The sequence below is a fragment of the Leuciscus leuciscus genome (assembly GCF_965113295.1).
Source record: "Leuciscus leuciscus genome assembly, chromosome: 5".
Classification (NCBI taxonomy): Eukaryota; Metazoa; Chordata; class Actinopteri; order Cypriniformes; family Leuciscidae; genus Leuciscus; species Leuciscus leuciscus.
In genome coordinates, this window is record NC_138729.1 from 42921682 (window position 1) to 42942183 (window position 20502).

General features: G+C 38.4%; 1 protein-coding gene across 13 annotated transcripts in view; it reads right to left on the reverse strand.

Moving 5' to 3' along the window:
* Positions 1–20502, reverse strand: part of fbrsl1 (fibrosin-like 1) — a 301880-nt gene that overhangs the window by 190308 nt on the left and 91070 nt on the right. For all 13 annotated transcript variants that reach the window (XM_082170185.1, XM_082170188.1, XM_082170187.1 and 10 more), the window contains exon 3: positions 5620–5712. In XM_082170185.1, coding sequence (XP_082026311.1) covers positions 5620–5712 — 93 coding nt within the window. The remainder of the gene's footprint in view (positions 1–5619; positions 5713–20502) is intronic.

Below are 20502 nucleotides of genomic sequence, written 5' to 3' on the forward strand. Positions count from 1 at the left end.
AGAAGAGCGAGTGAGGCTCACCGGGAGGCCAAAAATTTGTAGAGTTAGCCTTACAATGCCCCGGTTCATTCACATTGCCACATTCAGAGTTGAAAGGGAGACTTATTTAAATGATAATGAGGAACAATACATTGGATTTAGTGCTGCAGAGAGAGAGGGAAAAAAATCCATTACACCATCCGCGGTTCATAAGCCATGGGGCTGGGCCACATCTAAACACGCTCCCTTAAAAGCCATTATACGCAGCACTCAATGGATTTGCCTAGCACTTAGGACTTCAAAAAAGGATTAAGATGCAGGCTGGGAGAGAATGAGAGAAAAGCGAACGTGAAAGAGGGAGAAACGGGGCGGTAGGGTGAGCAGGACGGCAGCTGTTTTGGGGTTAACCAAACAACCTCTTTAAAAAGAAATGGGGGTGAACCCGCTTCTTAATCCAAGCCCATTTTCACACTAACTCGAACCCCTTCACCCATCCTCCTGCATCACTCTACACTTCTTGGGCCCCAGCAGATTTGGTGACAAGTGGGAGGAGGTGGATTGTTTAGCTACGGACCAGACTATTGGTTAAGATAGGGCAGCGGATGAAAAGAAGCCAATCGGGAAGCAACGGAGCGTGAAGCCAGTGAGCGAACAGACGGCTGAGATGCAGAAGGTGTTGCCGGGTCTCTGTGGGCAGCTTCTGTGACATAGTGGGTGGGTTCAAAACTATCAGTGTCATTACCTGATCCACCCCAAACGCAAAAAACATCATTGCTGTTCGGAAACACAAAAGCTTCTATAGTCAGTTTAGATATAGCATATTTCATTTGATGCAAATGATAATGAGATTTCAAGAGGCAAAAATACAACTCAAATAGTATTTTTGAAACATGTCTCAGCCTCACCACATCTGCTTTCATTTGATCAACAATACAGTAAATACAGTAAAATTCTACAATTTTAAAATAACTGTTTTAACCTTTTAAAATGCAATTTATTCTTGTGATGGCATAGCTGAATTTTCAGCATCATTACTTCAGTCTTCAGTGTCACATGATCCTGAATATGCTGATTTACTGCTCAAGAAACATTTCTTATGGTTATCAACGTTAAAGCTGATTTCTTTTTAAGGATTCTTTGATGAATAGAAGTTCAAAAGAACAGAATTTATTTGAAATAGATATTTGTAACATTATAAATGTCTTTACTGTAAATTTTGATCAACTGAATGTGTCCTTGCCGAATAAATGTATTCATTTCTTTAAAAAAAAACCCACATCTTACTGGCCAAAATGATGAACAGTAGTGTATATTGAAAGAAAGAATCAAGCTATATCTAGGGACCAGAATATACCCCAGCAACCACTTAGCAATGCCCTAGCAACCATTAAGAATAATATAGTATATATTAGGGGTATAACGGTACACAAAAGTCACAGTTCGGTACGTACCTCGGTTTTAAGGTCACGGTTCGATACGAGTTTGGTACAACAGGAAAAATGGTCACACTTTAGATTAGGGTTAATTTCTCACTATTAATCCCTAACAACTGCTTATTAGTCAGTAAAGTTGTTAAATTTAGGTATTGGGTAGGATTAAGGGATGTAGACAACAGTCATGCAGAATAAGGCATTAATATGTGCTTTATAAGTACTAAAAAACATGTTGTGCATTAGTAGTGTAACAATTTACTCCACTTAAACTATATTTAAACATTCAAAGCTTAAGCCCAACCCTTAAGTCACTCGTACATGCGCTGTTCTTATTCTGCTCTTCCTCCTGTTGTGGTGGTTAGCAAACAGCGTTGCATTACTACGTGGCCCCTTCTGAATTAGAGTGTGGATCGCCTGTAACTGACTGTATTCACCGAAACCGTGACGTCCATACCATGACGTTTCAGGATGAATACATGTACCGTATATCTTTTTTTTCTTTTTTTCTTTTTTTAAATTGCAATCGCGATTTGAAACGTTGCGATTAGCTAAATCGCAAAAGGCTGTGATATGGATGTGATATGAAAAATATGTCCCAGAGCAAAAGCATTTATGCAGCTCTGTCTGACAAAGTCTTTTTTGCTGTGTTTTTAATAGAAAAACATTAAAGTAATTTGGATTTATTGGATTACTAGGAATTTCACCGTTTTCATTTTTGAGAGAAGTTTCTTGTTTTACCAGTAGGCCTATATGATAAATAGCCTATACATAATAAATCAGGATACTAGATGAGGTAAAATAAACCATGTGTATTGGTTGACATTCTCTTGATTTGTGTTTATAGGTGAAAGTGCAACAATTCTGATGAAATACATTTCTCAAATGACAATCATTATGATTATAATTTTGAGCAAAATAATTGGGATTATCAATTTAACCATTATGGAGCAGGATGAAAATGTCACAGTTTTCATTGACAAAACTAGACTAAACAAATACAGGGCATGGTTGACGAAATATAATAACAACTAAAAAACTACATTTGACACAGGACTAAGAGTAAATAAAACAAAAGCTGACAAAATGAACACTAATAGAAAGGGACACTGCATCTGCTAGACTACCAGGTAGTGGAGGGGTCACTCAAGTCATATACATATGTACTGTATAAGGTTGGGCTATATATATATATATATATATATATATATATATATATATATATATATATATATATATAGCCTATATTTAGCAGTGACGTAAAAATGTGAAAGTCGTCCGTAATTTTGATAGATTACACTGGGGATGAGTGTACCTTGTAGATGTAATTATCACCTCTGTCCACTTGGTGGCGAGAAGAGAGGCACAACTTTTTTTATTGTTTGAATTTTGTGATAAAATGGACAGACTTTGAAAGCTGAGACTGTTTCAAATCAAAAGTAACAAAGCACAAAGCTTATTGCGATTTACTTGACAAACATTCATGAAGAAACCTGAAAAGTAATGCAGTCTGATCAATTTTCTCATACATAAATAAATGCATAATCTAGCCTATATGCTTGTCCTGTAAGTTTGAGAATAAAAATGAAAACGTGACCAAAAACAGTGCCTATTAAATGGCTTATCATCATTAAAATATGAAAATTAAAATGACGGGTAATAATAGATTATGATGGAATTTTTACGACAATGCGGAAGTCTAATGTGACCTGTGATATATAGAGTTATTAATGTAATTTTTTCATTTTCTTTGTGAACACATAAACATATTAAGCAATTCATAAATGTTGAGTGTGATTAGTGTAAAAAGTCACGATATATTTAAATCAAGGTCACACTAAAACAACATCAGATACGACTCTGATTTGTTTAACATCTGATGGTGGGCCAGATCAGAATTGAAAATGTCAGTTGAAATGTCAAAATGTTCAGACTAACATCCAAAAACCAGATCTGTTTCGCAAAAAAAAAGAAAAGAAAAAGAAGAATTTGAGCCATATTCAGCTGTGATAGTATGACAAACTGAATATACTCTACTTCAATGTTTTCACTGCCTTGTTTTCACTCAAGTCAAATTAAAGAAAGTCTTGTCAGACTATACTCATTAATTCTTAACACACTGTTTCTGTAAAGTTTTCACAAGAGCCAAAGCCATGCTAAGCAAGTGGATGTGTTACGTTAAAATAAGATCTTAGCAAATGCACGCACCGCTAAAGTGGCAAGCCCCCACATTGGCTGTTTTTTTTTTTTTTAATCACCCTGCGCCTGCCCCCGGTTCTTTGAGACAACGCCATCCCCCTCGTTTGTTTCCATTTCCTTCTGACACTCCAACGACAAAAAAGAAATCCAGTTTTATCCGCCTCTGAAGCGAAGAGATCGTTAGCTAGCGGCGCACACGCCTAAGCGTCTTTGAAGTGGGTATGAAAAGCGCATTTGGTATGCAAAGAAAATTAGCATGTATGGCGAATCACAAGGGAAGATTTTTTACACCATTTAACAATGTGACAGTGATGAAAGATGATCCTGTTTACAAAGCTAGTGTTAGCGTGGCGTCCGGGCCTCGTGCGGCGGGACACAACCGAACGGGCTCCGCAGATCTCTTGCTGTCTTGTGTCTTTCCCTCACTCCGAGATGGACAGATAGGCCTACAGATGACATGGATATGGCGCTCTGCATTTTAGCACCATTCCTTTGGCAGGAGATTAGAGGGAAATGTCATATCTGGCACTGTCAGCCATTACAGTCTGCAATTTTCTGCAGTCTTTCAGCCCTCCCTCCCTCTCTCTGTCTGCCCGTTGTTCTGTCGCTTTTTGCTGTCAAAACTGTCAGCCTGGATCACGCTTTTATCTGCCTCGAGCTCGTTTCTCGCTCTTCCTCGCTCTCCCTCTCTGACTTTTTCATGAAAAACAGCCTTTTGCACAAATTCATAAATGATGGCGATGAAGGGTGGGAGGGGGAAAGCGAAGACAGAAATTTCCCCTCCGAATCCTTAACAGCCTAAGCATCACATTTAATCTCTTCATTAAAAACATTTTATTCTTTTCATCATCTTCTCCTCCCTTCATCCTCGGCTCGCTGAGGCGCGCTGCCTCGCCGTCGCCGTATTACGGATCCATCCGAACGAATTTACAGGGGATTTCGGACACGCGTTTGACAGGCGTGAGTTAGGGACGCGTATTCAGCTAGTCTCGGGGGAATTAGACACAAATTCTCATTACCCCTCTCTCAATCACATTATTTCTTCATTCAAGCACCAACCGAAACCCTACCACTATTTTTTCCTCTTCAATAGTGCTCTGCATTACTCAGAAACGGCACCAGCTAGACTGGGGATTCTTTTCTACAAAGACACTGGTGAGGGAAATGGTCCTATCTGACCGTGAGTTGACAAGCTAACTGCTTCTGAAACAAAAGTCGCCTGCCAAAAGAACAATTAGATCAGTGGTTCTCAAACTTTTTGACTTCAAAGTCCACAACAATATTAGAAGGCGCCCTGACTTTGATTTACTGGATAAGGATTTAAAAGGAAACATTTACTCACAATTTCTTTTCATATCTTTTTTTACATTTCAACAAACTGTGTACAAGCAATATATTTTTATATAAGATATCATCACACTTTTAACATTAGGATATATACAGATTTTTCAATACTGTGGGAATCCTAGTTCCTCACCCAAAAAACCCCAAAACAACTCCATTAGATGATCGAGTTATTCTTCGAGTGTAACCGTACATTAATCTGACCATAAAACCTGTTTTCAAACAGTACATCGCAGAAATAATTTTAAAATTAATAAATTTGCACTTCGTTTTTTTTCTTCTAAATTTAGAACAAAATATAAAACATATATCAGAGAATACAATTTTAAAAATAAGATTATAAAGGAATTTTAATTAGATAAAAAATGCAGCTGATTATGTGGAGTCTAAGCCCATAAAAGATGTTTATTGCGTTTCAGCTGGTTTTGAAAATAACACACAGGAGAGCGCATATCTTTAAGGAAAGCAATATGTTTGCTGCGAGTGACAAATGGCAGCAAGACAGAGAAATGTATGTGCGTACACACCTGTTATGTATCCAACAGGCATTTTCCTTGAAAACCTTTTTTACACACATGTAAGAACTTGGCTGGTAAAGGCCAAATGGACCTCTCCTATTGGTTTTCATGTTTACCGGCGTCATAATGACACACTTCATTGTGCTTACCTCACTGAGTCGATCTTTAGAGCTGCTCCTGGGTGCTATTTTCACCTCAGTCTCCTCCATTTTCTTCCCAGCCTGGCTCAGAAGACTCAGAGACTAGAGAGAGCAAAGAAGAAAAATGACATTTTAGAATTAGAACAAAGCTTAATTTGGCTGTTGTAACCCTTATGAAGACAGCTGATCAAGAAACCATTGTAAAATTATGCACTCTTGTATCCTCAAGCAGAGCCATGTTCTCTTAGCGAAACAAAGTCTTTGGTTGGCTGGACACTACGAGACAACACAAAGACTTGTGTTCTAATCGACTGTCAACTAAGCAAGTCTGAAAGGTGATTCTTTTGTCTGTTTGCTTTGGAAATTTTAGGCCCTGCTTCCCAAGAGGTGTCTAGTTGTGTCTGGAACCAGGGCATTGTTGCCTTACTACTGTTATCCGGTGCACTCAGAGCATTAGCCCGTGAAAACCCAAGGGAAACCCAATGTTTGAGTGGAGGGCAGGTGAAGGTGGTGTTTTTTTGCTGAAACAGTGAAATGTAGGCAGCTTTATGAGCTCTTGCGATGAGATAGATGGAAAAGCTTAGGAACGCTCTTAAGAGTCCCTGTTTGACCTGCATTTGACGATGCACCGATTTGAATGCATGCAAAAGGACCAGAGCTCACCCGAAAATGACATTCACCGACCTTGTCCCTTGTTTAGATGGCCAGCTGCAGATAAGGATACATGTGAAATGATGCAATAGACCTTATTCAGAGCAGTGCCATCTTTTATTTTTTAAAAGGAATGAAAGTGAGGCTGTGGGGGATAGACATACATCTCTTCAGTGGGTTGTACTGTTATTTAATGTGTTTTTGGATTGTTCTGCTGACGAAACACTGCAAAAATTACTTTCCAAGAAATTTCAGTAGACAAAATTCCAGACAACATGAGCTATGGAAAATTATGAGTGATCTAGGCGCTTAATACACCTTTATACAGCGGATGCCATTGAAAACACGGTAAGTCTATTCCTCACAGGCTCGCTTTCATACCTGTCATGGCGCTGCTCTGAATAAGGTCTATAGAGATGGATCTGTATTTTTTCTAAAGGCTAGGCCAAATCATTTTCATTACTTTAGCTTACATTATAGTATTCAAGTGCACAAATCTAATATTGAACAGATAAGCATGTGTACATCAATATATGTGTGTAAAATCTAGTTCTATATACTATGCATTAGAGTATGTGCAAGCTTGTTTGTTTAACAATACTTTGTCTCCACAAGTTAGCTAAACCTGATCTTGGGACATCTTCAAAAGTACGACAAATGCAAGTTAGTACAGCTAGACTCCTGTATATATCAGTTTTATACAGTATATGCATGTTTGTTATGTGAGAATGTGTGTGTATTACTCCAGCAGCTCTTGTGTGTGTGTCCCAAGTGGCTTGCAAGGTCTTGGCCCCAGTCTCCAGATCTCTACTCTAATTTAAACAGATCACTGCTACAATTAACCTTTCTGCTAAATATCAATTATAGCCCCAGGCAGAGCAGAATTAAAATGGTCATCAGCTAGTCTGACAGGTCCTGCATTCTGCCACCACCTGGTCATCGTTTTCCCCGCTCCCTTCTTCCCAGCGGACGCACACAAGCCCCATTTAATTACCAGAGCCAATACTGAGCCAGCGCTGGAACAACACTGTGCCAGCGCTGGATGATTGGCGCAATGAATTACCATTCAGTTGAGGTCAGAAGTGAAAAACGCTGGAGTGATGCGACCTAGGCACGACGTTGGCACTATGTTGAGGATTTCCAAAAAAAAGAGCTGCAGGTGGGCCTAATCAAGTCAGAGTAATTTGCCGTAGTCAAGACAGGGGCTCGATTCTGTCAGAAAAGCTGACAAGCTAATCAATCCCGCTATCTCAACGTAATCGGCAGGGCTGCTTAGAGAATCACAGAATTGCTTGTGTTTGTACTTGTAAAAGCAGGCAAAAAAAAGCAGGGGTCTCTGTGTGTGGTGTGCCAAAACCTGGTTTTGATTTGTTTACAGAAGACAATATGAAAATGAATGTTTTCAAAAAATACCATTTTCACTGATGGGGAAACAGAAGCCTGATTTTTTACTTTTTTTATATACTTTGTGCATTTTGTGAGACCTTACATCAAACAAACATGGATTTTATTCGGTTAGCATTCTCAATGTCTCAACGGAGATAGTTGAAGGTTTTGCAGGTCTGCACCGAGAGACAAATCATGCAAAGATTTGAAATGCACTTTAGTACTCCAGTGATTGTGATTTCTTCTAGTTATGGATTCATGTCTTGTTTAGAGGAACAAGGTCAAACACACTAACTGGGAATCTGTTATCGACAGTCTCATTGTCATTTTTCTCTCTCAAAAAGTCTGAAATATGTAGAGAATTCAAAAACAACATGGTCAAATTACCATCTGTACATAATGAACAACCCTAGTCTTATTGGACCCAATTTATCACAGCACATTATTCTAAAGAAAAGAAGAAGAAAAAGAAGAAAACAAATCAATCTTCAATAAAAAAAAATAAAAAATGATTGGCTATAAAATGTATTGGCTGCATGGGTGGCAAAACAATATTAACCAGTAACGTCACAATCCATTCAAATCTACAATAGTCAGATTTACTCTGAAATATGTTGTAATAAAACAGCAAAGGTTGTAGAGGCTGTAGGAAGAAGTGAAGTAAGACACTTTATACAAGAACAGCAATAGTTTCCATATGTAGCGGAAAGAGCTAAACATACTAAAGCTAGCATCACATTATGTGCGTTTGAAACTACATTTCCTTCAACTACAAAACTTCTTAAATTCAAACACTAGATGGCAGTACATAGTTTATAGTGCGGGAATCAAGTTAGCCTTAGTATGATTAGCGCAAACACATTTGTTCGATGAGTCAACGTTAATGTGGAGGGGATCAACCAATAAATGTTTAAAAGTGGAGACATTTATAATGATCTGACATTCAGTGGGTTTAGAGATGGATTATACTTTTGTTGCGGATTGCTAGTGAATAAGACTTTTGCGTTAGCATCCAGCAAGCAAAAGTGAATTCACTTATCAAGTTTCAGGAATACAGGAATAATGGAGGACACCAGGTTTATTCTTGCCTATTTATTGGAAAAATCTTATTAAAGCCAAAATTATATTTAGCGTCCCATTCATTGACCATTTAAACATTCACTGCGCCTCTATTCTGGAATTTTGGTCAAATATAGGCTATTTTCGCTGTGTATAAAATATACAATATGCTTCAAATGATTATAAATGTATGTAAATATGCACTACTTTAACAACAATACAAGGTGATGTAGCTATTGTGGGAAAAACTAATAAAGAATACTAGTCACAGCAGCAATTGTTCTCCCCTCCACCATGTTTAAAGTTTACGGCATGGCCAACTTGGTATCACAATCATGCCCGAGGTTCCCAATGGTAAATACGACTTGAGAGGGAGTTTAGGTCCAATTTTTTACTAGAAAACTCGTTTTCACGATAAAACACGTTTAGTGAAATCCCGTTTCAAATTTCCATACACTTAAATTGTTTAAAAGGCCCTTAAGTGTTTTAATTATGTCTAGACAATATCGGGGGCTTACACATGCTAGCCTAGCAACAAGCAAGAAATAGAATATTACACCAAAGGATAGAGGAACTGTAGAGCAAAAAGAGATGAAACCAGACAGAAAAAGACACTAACAAGAATGAAAAGGCGAGTAGAGGCCATGAACGGATCTGTGCCGGGCTGTTAGGGTAAAACCCCTCTCCTGCACGCTGCTGAGTCCCTGCCCTGAAGGGAGGAGCGGTGGGCAGGCGTGCTGAGAGCCGTGCTGGGGTGAAGTCTCTCTGTTTTGTTATTCTGCTCTTTTGATCCTGACTAACCTCAAAGGGCCTGCCGTCTCCAGCCAAGAGCCCCTGAGCCGCCACAAGTCCCACCTCCATTAGCACGAGAATTTCACCTCCGCCTCGCCCTTGTTCTCTCCCTCCTTCCATTCCACCTCTTCTCACTTTATCTCAGCCGCACTGGCCCTCTCTCACCCTCGTCTTCACCTGTCAGCTGTTTTCTCTCAATCCCTGCTCAAGAATCAAGCCCTGTCAGTCCTCATTACCCCCGCCCAAGTCTCAAACCCACCACCCTCCCTGTTCGGATGAAAGCTCTCCGTTGCTAGCGGCAAGGGGCGGGCTGGGCGAGCATAACAGAGGGCAGGCTCTGGGGACACAGATCCTTCCCCTAATTTGCTGGAAAAAGTGTCCCGCACTAGAGGAGCCTCACCTCTATTAACCCAAAGCGAGAGTGAAAGAGAGACAAAGAGGGAACGAGACAAGAGGCACACAGAGAGAGAGAGGCACAGAGAGAGAGAGAGGCACAGAGAGAGAGAGAGAGAGAGAGAGAGAGAGAGAGAGAGAGAGAGAGAGAAAATGGGCGGGCGACAGTGGCACTTCTACAGTGGCTCAATCTCCAGGCTCATTATCCCCGAGCTGCCCCAGAGCAGAACAGGGCGCTCGGAGCATGGCGGGGCCACAACAGGGCCAGGGGCCAAATGGATTCATCTGCTCTCATTTGCTCCTGTCTCAGCAGAGGCAGCTGCTCAGAGAGAGGCGGACTGAGTGAGGGAGGAAAGGGAGGGAGTCAGGGAGATTTAAGGCTTTGTATTCTGTCACAGAATAGCGCCACCTGTCTCTTCTGTTATAACAGTAACACAGACTCATAGAACATTTTTAATCACTTATTCAAAAGTGGTCAGAGCCATGAAGTATCAATTACTGTACAATGGTGCTCATATAATACCGTTCAATATTTTGGGGTCAGTAAGATTCTTTTTTGTTCGTTTCACCAAAGCTGCATTTCTTAGAAAAAAAAAATACAGTAAAAACATATAATATTGTATAATAATTGTATAAATATTGTTAAATATTACTACAATTTAAATGTGCTTTTCTCTTATAATACTTTTAAAATGTAATTTATTCCAAATATAAATTCAGCAGCAGAAGAACAGCATTTATATGTAATATAAATTTTTTGTAACACTATAAATGTCTTTACTGTCTCTTTTGATCAGTTTTGATCTTGTTGAATGAAAGTATTAATTTTGTGAAATAAATAAATAAAATTACTGACAACTTTTGAACTGTAGTGTAAGAGTCACACAAGCCAAAGAGCGATTGACTAGTTATAAAAAGCAATGATTAATCACACAATATTTAACGATTTTGAGGTTACTTCGTTTGCCGATAACTACGGTAACCACTTAGATGTTCCTATAATGCCAACAACATTGCCAAATAACAAATCAACATTTTAGGGTTTCATATATTTTGGAGGTGAATTTTTGCAAACGCCAAAATAGATACAAAGAGCATGGGACTACCACAGCTACGTAGGATGCAGTCTTGTTATTGTTAAATAAAATTGTCATTTAAATAAAGCTGAAATCAAATCAAATATTAATATTAGATGGAAAACTTGAGAATAAAAGCCAAAGTCAAAATATTAATCAATACTATAATAATATATGAAAACAGCACTGGTAGGAAGTTGCTTGCATATGACAACAATCAGTTATACAGTTTAAAGCTCATTATACAACAATATGTGTTCACAGAATGACTATGATTGTCCAATCAGAATCAAGTATTCCAGCTAGTTTGTTTGTGATGACATCATTAACCAACCATCTTTATAATCTTATCACCATGTGACCTCCTTCTCCTCCTTCCCGGTCACACTAACCTAAACAACCCTTCTGGACTTGACTGCATCCCAAGGACACAGCGCTATATACACTAAATGGATTCCTGCTTTTATTACAATGAGTCCCAGAGTATCCATTAAATGTCTATCATCACTGTGCATTGTTCATAGCTCAGTGTGATTGATGCCCACATTTTGTGGCCAAATGTATTACACAAGGCTCAAAACCCCAACATGCATCAATGCTTTCCAGTAAGATGGGGGTTGCACAGAGGCAAATTTACACAAATGCCGGTTCTACGGTGAGCTATTTGCATAGTCGTTCACCCTAGAGAGCAAGAGACAAAACTTTGCATTGTGCTGTGAGTGGAAATCACTGACTCAGATGGAATCAACACAAACAAAAAGCAGAAGTTCATTAAAGTCAGGCTGTTAAATAAATGCTGTGTGTGCGAATAACAATGCCCTGCATCGGTTGACACACACTAACATAAAGCTAATAATAGCAATGGTCACACATTCAAGAACAGATTGCCAACATTCGCAACTCATTTTACTTGAATAATGTAACAAATATCAGAGTGAGAAAGGACATTCAATTAGGAAAAGGACTTTTTTATTGAAAGAACATGTTTTTGTCTATCAGGAATTGACTCAACTATGAAAAACATGTGTCCCACAGGTGGACACTTAAGTAGCTTTGGTAGCACCTAGAAAATATATTACAAAAATAAGTTAACATTAAAATTAGGTTCAATTAGTTGACATTACTTCATGCATTAGATAGAGTATCATTTTTTATTTTATGTATTTTTTTGTTGTTGTTGTTGTCTAGAGGCAACCATATTAAAGCTGCTTTATTACTGCTCAAAATTCAGTGCAAAGACCTAATGCAGCATAAAAGCCTGATTAAATTATGCCTGCTCTGGCTATATGCTACTGTTCAATTGGAATTAAATTAACTTTAAATGTATACAACTTGAAATGTTAAAATTGCATTACAATATGTTGAAATTAATGCAAAATAACATTAAACTGCTGAACACATAAAAATATATTTTGAAGAATGTTGACTGTTGAAGAATGTAAACTGTTTTGGTTCCCATTGACTTCTATTGTATTTTTTGTCTATACAATGGAAGTCAAAAGGAAACTAAACTGTTTGGTTACCAAAAATCTTCACAATATCCTCATTTGTGTTCCACAGAAGAAAGCAAGTCATACATTTTTGGTTGGACTATCCTATCCCTTTAACTAATATTAGCATATGGAACCTTTTTGTAAAGTGTTACCCAAAATAGATGTTCACACACAGTCCATGGACATTTAAAGGAACGTTTTAGCTCTGTTGCATAGAAAAAAAGTCTTTGAATTACAACAATACATTATAAGAAGTTCTTATTTTCAAAAACATGAGTAGAAAAGTCTGATGCATGTCACATTTCAGCACTGAGATCAGTGATTGGAGCATGACGACTGGCCCCAACCAATCAGAGCTGCCCTTGTTCCTTTGACAAAACAGATTTGCACATACTAAGTATTTTTGAAAGGCAGGGCCCCATATGGCCTTATATCATGTTCAGTGGTGTCTTTACCCACTGACCCCGGGTCCCTCGGGGCCCATGGGTTAATGAAAGGGGTAGATCAGTGGTCCCTATGGGCCTGTCTGTCTGTCTGTCTGTACGCCCCAGTCCTATTTTCCACTCCCAAGCCATATGCCTTGGAGACTGAGGCACAGATATGACACATGGGCTTAAACATGAGCTCCCCTCGTCTCTGCCACCAACTGTCTCGGGGGGCACCGCGGGCCTAACCAATATACCGAAATACATGCACATAACACCGACAACACACAGAGACACATGTGACACCTGGAGGGCAATTAGACCACATGTCGCCCCAAGTGTTTACCTAAAATACACTGCGGCCCTGCTGTTTCCCACGATACACCTCTCCCTCTGCAATTACGAAAGAAAGCAGAACGAAACAGAAACACTTTTGAAAACACGGATTACCAACAACAAAAAGTGGTTTGTTTGTTTGTCTGTCAACACTCCTAATGTGGCAGTAGACAATGTTTTTCCACCTTCACTCGTAACAAAATGTTCAACTTGAAACTTGAAAGAAGAAACGTGTTTTGCAAGATGTTATGAAAACTAATGGGGCAAATTCAAATAAGGCATCTTTGTGATGCAGCCCACTTGATTTGCTCATTTGCAAGGCAAAAATCTCAGCTTTAAATTCTTTACAAAGACAAAAAGGCCCCCAGGCTAGTGCAGGAACATCTGGTGCTAAACAAACGTTTCAGCGTTCATTTGTAATGTACACGGCTTGCTACAAGAGTGAGCTGTTAAAATGGCTGCGGTGTAAATTGGCTCCATCAAGACAATAACACTACACCTGCTGAGAACACTGTCTGTTAGAACCAGTGATAATCCAGCTGTGACAGGTAAAAATCCATTCAAAATACACTGGACTTTGACAACATAAACTTTTGGCTGGTAATTTGTTAAAGACATTTCTATTAAAGGCACAATATGTTATATTTTTGTAATAAAATATTCAAAAAACGCTTTCACTCTTTCACAGTGTGATATATTTCATGCAGTTGTGTAAATCCAGAGAAATTACAGTTTTAAGTAATGGCTCGTCCCTTGTCATTGTCGCATATCAATGACGTAACATCCGTGCTATCTTCGGTTTCCGCTTGTAGAAACCATAGAGGTAATACATAGAGACCTCATTAGCGGCCGTTTCAATTGGTCGATATAGGTAAGCCGCTAATTAGGGATCTATGTATAACATATCTATGACAAAATATTTCGCACGCCGTTGTTGTGTCGTTCAGTCATCATGGTTCACGATTATTGATTGGAGGGTACCAAAAAAAAAACGTAATGTAGATCAACTGGGGCTAGCAGGCGTTGGGACAAACGGAGAAATAAAACAAGGATCAATATCAGTGTGGCGTTTTCGAGATGGAGAGAGCTTCGCGACACACTTGGACTTGATCTGTCGACAGAGACTCCGCTCTTGCATTTGTTTTCATAGACAGGCAAGTAAATATATATTATATATTGTACACATACAGTTATATTGCACTTTTTTGTACTTCAGTAACTCTAATCAAGTCTAATGACCAAGTAGCCTGGCAAGCCAGACCTACATCAAGATGTTGGGTCTGGCAACTCACCATAGACACGGCTCAATCCGAGGGGCGGGATAAACGGCTGTCTTTCAAATTCCCTCTGCACGCAATAGGACAGCGCTTCAACCAACCAGAGCGTTTTCCCAACAGCGGAGCTAGTTGATAGATTAAACTTTTGCCGTATCTGGCCGGCAAAACTACGAACACATCTTCCTTTTTTTAAGAAGGACTTAAGTGCCGTTCTATGCTCTTTTCTCAAAGAAAAACTTAACTCCAAGTCCTCCAGAGTCGCGGACAAAGCCAATTCGAAAGATGTTCGCCAGCAGCCGCCATTCTTTGTTTTCAAGTGGCAGGTAACCGTCGCAACTCTGTCGTCATTATGTTAAGCCCGCCCCGCCTACTCTATACACGACGTGATTGGCCTGACCCAATTTAGGTTTTTGCAGCTCGAAAGTCAACGGAGAGTTGCTAGACTGCCCTGGCTGCAAAATACATTTTGCTGCCGCTAGGGTGCGTCTAGATTTCTAGGCTAATGACCAAGTCTATATGACAGTGAAATTAAATACAGTATGTGTTGCACAAAAATATTTAACCATTACTTGCAAATACTGTGATTTTGTTCAAATGTACTTTTATTACGATTGTTTTTTAAACGTGTAAAACTGCGCAGCATTAACCCACCCAATCATTTGACAAATAGTCACATATTAGTAACAGGCTAATACAGCATTATTTCACATTCCTTGCAGCTAATTCATTACGATGACATAAAAAAAGTGTGATCAAATGTACAGGTGATACAAAAACTAGATTATTAGCTGATATAATTTATATGATTCGTGAATTCCACACATCTCAGGATCACATCTCCCATTGTTCCACTCTCCAGCGTCATCAAGCTTTCTTCTTTGTTATTGTTTTGAAAATGCGATCTCTGGCAGCGAAAAAATTACAGATTGTACCTTTAAAGGGTTAGTTTTTATTTATTTATTATTGTTTTTTTGAGCAGCAAATCAGCATGTTAGAATGATTATGTAATGATGCTAAAAATTCAGCTTTGTCATCACAGGAATACATTACATTTTACAATATATTACAACAGAAAACACAAAATATTTCACAGTACTGATTTTAATGTATTTCTGATCAAATAAATGTAGCCTTGGTGAGCATAAGAGACTTCTTTTAAAAACATATTTAAAAATCTTACCAACCCCAACAGTTTGCAATTTTTTTGAACAGTAGTGTAAATGTACTAAAACTCATATTAAAGGTAATGCTAAGCTACTTTCAAGAATACCAGTCATAGTACCAAAAAACATGAAAATTCCATGGTACTTTTCTGAAGGGTTGATACAGTATATCAACAGGACTTTAATTCCACCAACGATGTGTAATACTCTACGGTTGCTATTTTTATTAGAAATCTACAACCTGTTATCATCTCTCGCAGAGATATTTTCTGAGTGTGACATTCACACTACACAATGACAGCTGATTAAAACCTACATTTTCAAACAGGACACACAAGATGCCACATATCCCTTTAATTAAATCAGGCACAGTTATCACTTAAGACGTGGTTATAGGGGTGCTAATTTTTGCACTGTAAAAAAAAAAAACCCTGATCCAAATTTGTTCTTCGAATTTTTACTCAAAAGCAACAATGGACTCAGCTTTGTAAATGTTTCTACTAAAACCCAAGCTATAGTTACTTGTAAACTGATATTTTATTCTAAGTTTTAGTGACTATTCTAAGTTGTATTTGTCATCTTTATTTATATATATATAAAAAATAAAAAAAAAGGGAAATTGGAAAAGATTCTACAATGAGTGAGCAAAATACAGAACTGGCTGAGACTATAAACTGGCATAAGTTTAAGTATTTTTATCATATTATCATGGTTCAGCAATCAGCACATCACAGGTTATTGGGAACAGGCCATCCAATAATCTCACATCCAAAGCTGGTTATTAATGCTGGTGTTTTTTTCTTCTTCTTCTGTATGTTACATCTTCACGCCAGTAGGTGACAAGTGACCAAGTCTTTATAAGTTAATTGAATAATTTACTCAAATTATTCATTCAAACACACTGATTCATTCACAAACTAAACAAGTGCCTCATTGGCCTTATTTAAGCCCACTCTCTTATGCCCTTCCCTCCTTAACTTCCCTCAGTTTCGTTCACTCGGATGTACATCATTGATTACGTTGCATGAGCTCACTGCTGGTGGAACCCTTGAATGTGTTTAAAAGGAACACCCTAAGCCCCTGATCACCTCAAATCTGCAATAGACCTTATTCAGAGCAGCGCCATGATAAGTATGAATGAGAGGCTGTGATGGACAGATTTACACAGTTTTCAAATGGCATTCAATGTAAAAAGCTGTATAAAGCTCCTATATCACTAATAATTTTCAGCGCGGTACATTTAGCGCAATCTACTGTGATGTCACAATCGTGTTGCATTGTGGTCTATGGATTTGCCTGAAGGGTACAATATATGGTAAGTAGACTCACTCCCCCGGTCAAAAATCGAATGGTCAAGAACTGTTCAAATACACTTCCTTCGCCCACTTGATGTTGAACGCACTTCAAAAAGTCACCGGATTTGTTCATGAACTGTACTATTTTGTACTATTATTATTTTGAGTGGCATGAAATACAAGTTATGAAAAACACAATTTAACAATTAAACATTTTTTTTTGGAACTTTTTAGTTCTAAAATCTGAACTCATAATTCAGACTTTCTATCTCACAACTGCCAGGGTTCCATAGTTTGACCATAACACCAATAAAAATATAAGAACATGTGCACAGAATACATAAAAAACAGGCAGCATTGTCCTGGCATTGCATTAGACTGAGTGAATACGTGTGTTCTTGTTCAATAAGACAAGTACTTGTCTTTCCAGATTCTGTTTAATGCTGCCTGAAAATAACTCCCAGTTGACATGTGTGCATACGCATGTATGTGTATCCAAAAGACTTGACTATGTGAAACAAATATTCAGCCTAGCATTTTTTTTGTCAGGCACAATCTTGGTCAATCCTACTCTACCCAGTGTATAGTCTTTTTCATCCAGGATTGAATCCACAAGCTCAGATGGACATCAACAGAGCAATTGAACAAGCCTGTGATGTCTAAAACAGAGGCAGCATGTAAGAACGTAATCTATAGGGGAGGAAAGATGGCAGGAATAACAGCATCCCACATTGCATGCTGGGACACTACATATGTGGTAACATGACCTGGATTTGAAGCTGCATAATCTGTCAAAACACTGACACATGGCATGTTATTTCTACACATGGACGCACAACATGAACGCATTAAACACTCAATCTGCTGTGACTGTCCTGAAAGCCACACACACCACCCGTTGACACTAACATACAGAACAAAGACACTCTTGCAAATCGTTACCATGATTACTATAGTCTCTGCCCACAAAAAAAAAACAAGGATTCAGGAGCTTCTTATACAGTGTTTGGGATATATTATATTCAATACATCTATATTAATTGAATGTGTTTTACTACAAAAAAAAGTTGTTTTGTGTCTACCAGGACTCCAAACTCCTACATGTTTTCTGGACATGTACTAGTTCAGCACTATGGCATTGTTTGATATACATGGGAAGTAACATAGTATTCCTTGCAAACAAACTGTACTGTGGGGGTATCATGAAACAGTGATGTTATCAGATGGTACTACTACGGTACTATACAATGAAATACGGTACTATACAATAAATAATACTATGAAATATACAATGGTTCTACAATTCATTTACCATAGTTTTTACATGGTACTACCATGGTATATGTTCTAAAAAAATAACAATATGGTAAAATCATGGTACATATCCAAAAAAACTATGGTGAACCATAGTGAATTAGTGAACCATAATAAATGAAAATGGGATCTCCTCTTAGAAGCATCCAGAATCCCTTCCATTCCATTTATCGAAGAAATATCTTAAAGTACCACAGCATTACTCAGACCATAACTGTACCATGGTACACAGAAATATTTGCAAAGCACAGTTAGAAGGAGATCCCATAATAATGCATTTTGATTTCACTAATTACTAAGGGGATAATAACTATGGTTACCATGGTAAATGCGTGTAAGAGCTGTGTGTGACTGCATACAAAAGATTTGCAAATATTGTTACTGAAAACTGTAGTTGTAGGAGACATGAGCTGTGTTTACATTCATGTGCATTTTGGGATATCGCATAAAAAAAAAAAAAACACTGGATGGAAACGCCAAGATGCGCTCAAATTCTACAAATGTGCACAAAAAAAATGCATGCGCTCAATTGAGTCAGATAATCGTTTTATCCGATAAGAAAGCATTTCCATAACCTTGAATGGAAGTTTATTTACAGAGTAAATTCCTCTGAGCATCAAAAAAGACGCATCTTTGCGACGGGGCGGCATAACTTGACTAACTAGCGGACCGATCTCGTTGCACAGCATCTGAAATGCTGTTTTAATAATTCTATAATGCCTGAGAAAAGTCTGACGTCACAGTGGTTCAGTAAAATTACCTCCCAGAACTGAGGAAAACCCATATTGTGTGAGTGTGTGTGACTGAGCCATGATCTTGACCTTGGGTCACATCATATTCTCTTAGCAGCTCAAGTGCAGTCCCTCACACTCTCAAAGCAATGATGTCAGCTAAACGGATGGGGGGAAAAGCTCTGAAGTGTGTGTCTGGAGATACTCAACACCTCATTTATTGCCTCTGAGGAATGGAGGTGTGAGAAGGCAACCACAGTGGGGTCTGTTTCCCTTTTCCTGGGCTCATTTATAATAAAGACAAATAGAATGAGGTCAGTAAGGACTTCTGATCAGTATGACTTCAAGGAATAACAGATGTAAAACAAACACACACACACACACTCGCAGAGGTTAAGTGACCCTGTTACTGAGGCCAGACCACACACTTGTTCTCTGGCTCAGTGAAGTTTGATCTGTCATCGGGACTATTGTGGCCTGCTCTGGACGCGCTCACTCTGGCCTGGCAGACACAAACAAAAAACCAGCCAAAACAAATGGGAATGAGTTTTCTGCATGCTTGTTTGTTTCTGAGGAGCGTGTGCATGCATACATCTGCTGGTTTGATTCAGTGCAATGAGATTCAAGTCAATACAGGAAAACCTACTTTGACACAGGACTATTTTACAATGAGCCTAGCGACCTCTGCTATGATTTATCAAAGCAACCTATTTATATTATAGAGCAACCCTCCTTCCTGCTTTCTAATCTTTGTGTTACATTTAAAGAGCTTTACAAAATAAATATGAATTACTGCAGAAACATGTTATCTTAACTGATCCCGGGTTCATTGCCATAACTATTAATATCTGTTTCTCCGTAGGAGTGTGCAATATATATCGTCTACGATAATATTGTGACTGTTGTTTTGATGATATGCAATCTGACATTATGGAGTATGTCCCTTATTTTACAAAGACACATCTAGAAAGCGCATGCATACACACATTATTATTATTATTATTACCATCTGATACTGATCACAGTACCAATAGAGTACTGTTTTTTGTAAGGGACAAAAAACAATGGTATTACAAATTACTTTAATCATTACATCACTCCACTCCAGCTCATATTCTAATTTCAAGATTTCAAAATGTCAGGCTTCAAAATGTTTCACATAAATATGGGGAGAATTTCAATGGCAGCATTGAATTTCAGTGCTAGCGTTCAACTAGGAAACTCAATAGCGTCGAGTCACACTGTGAGAAAATGAAAGGCAGCCACTCTTTCTGCAGCTGCTTTCTGGAATAGTGTTGAACAGCTTGAGCTGTTTGGTGAAATTCAAGATATGCTTGTGAACAAATATCCTGAATGTACGCCAGCCGGCCAAAGGAAACCCATTCTGACAAGTGTGTTCATGCCTTACTCATTCATTCTCTCATTCTCTCTGACAGGGTCTATAATTTGTAGCTTTAAGGCTAACTTTAGGGCTGTAACACAGTACTTCATATAACTCATA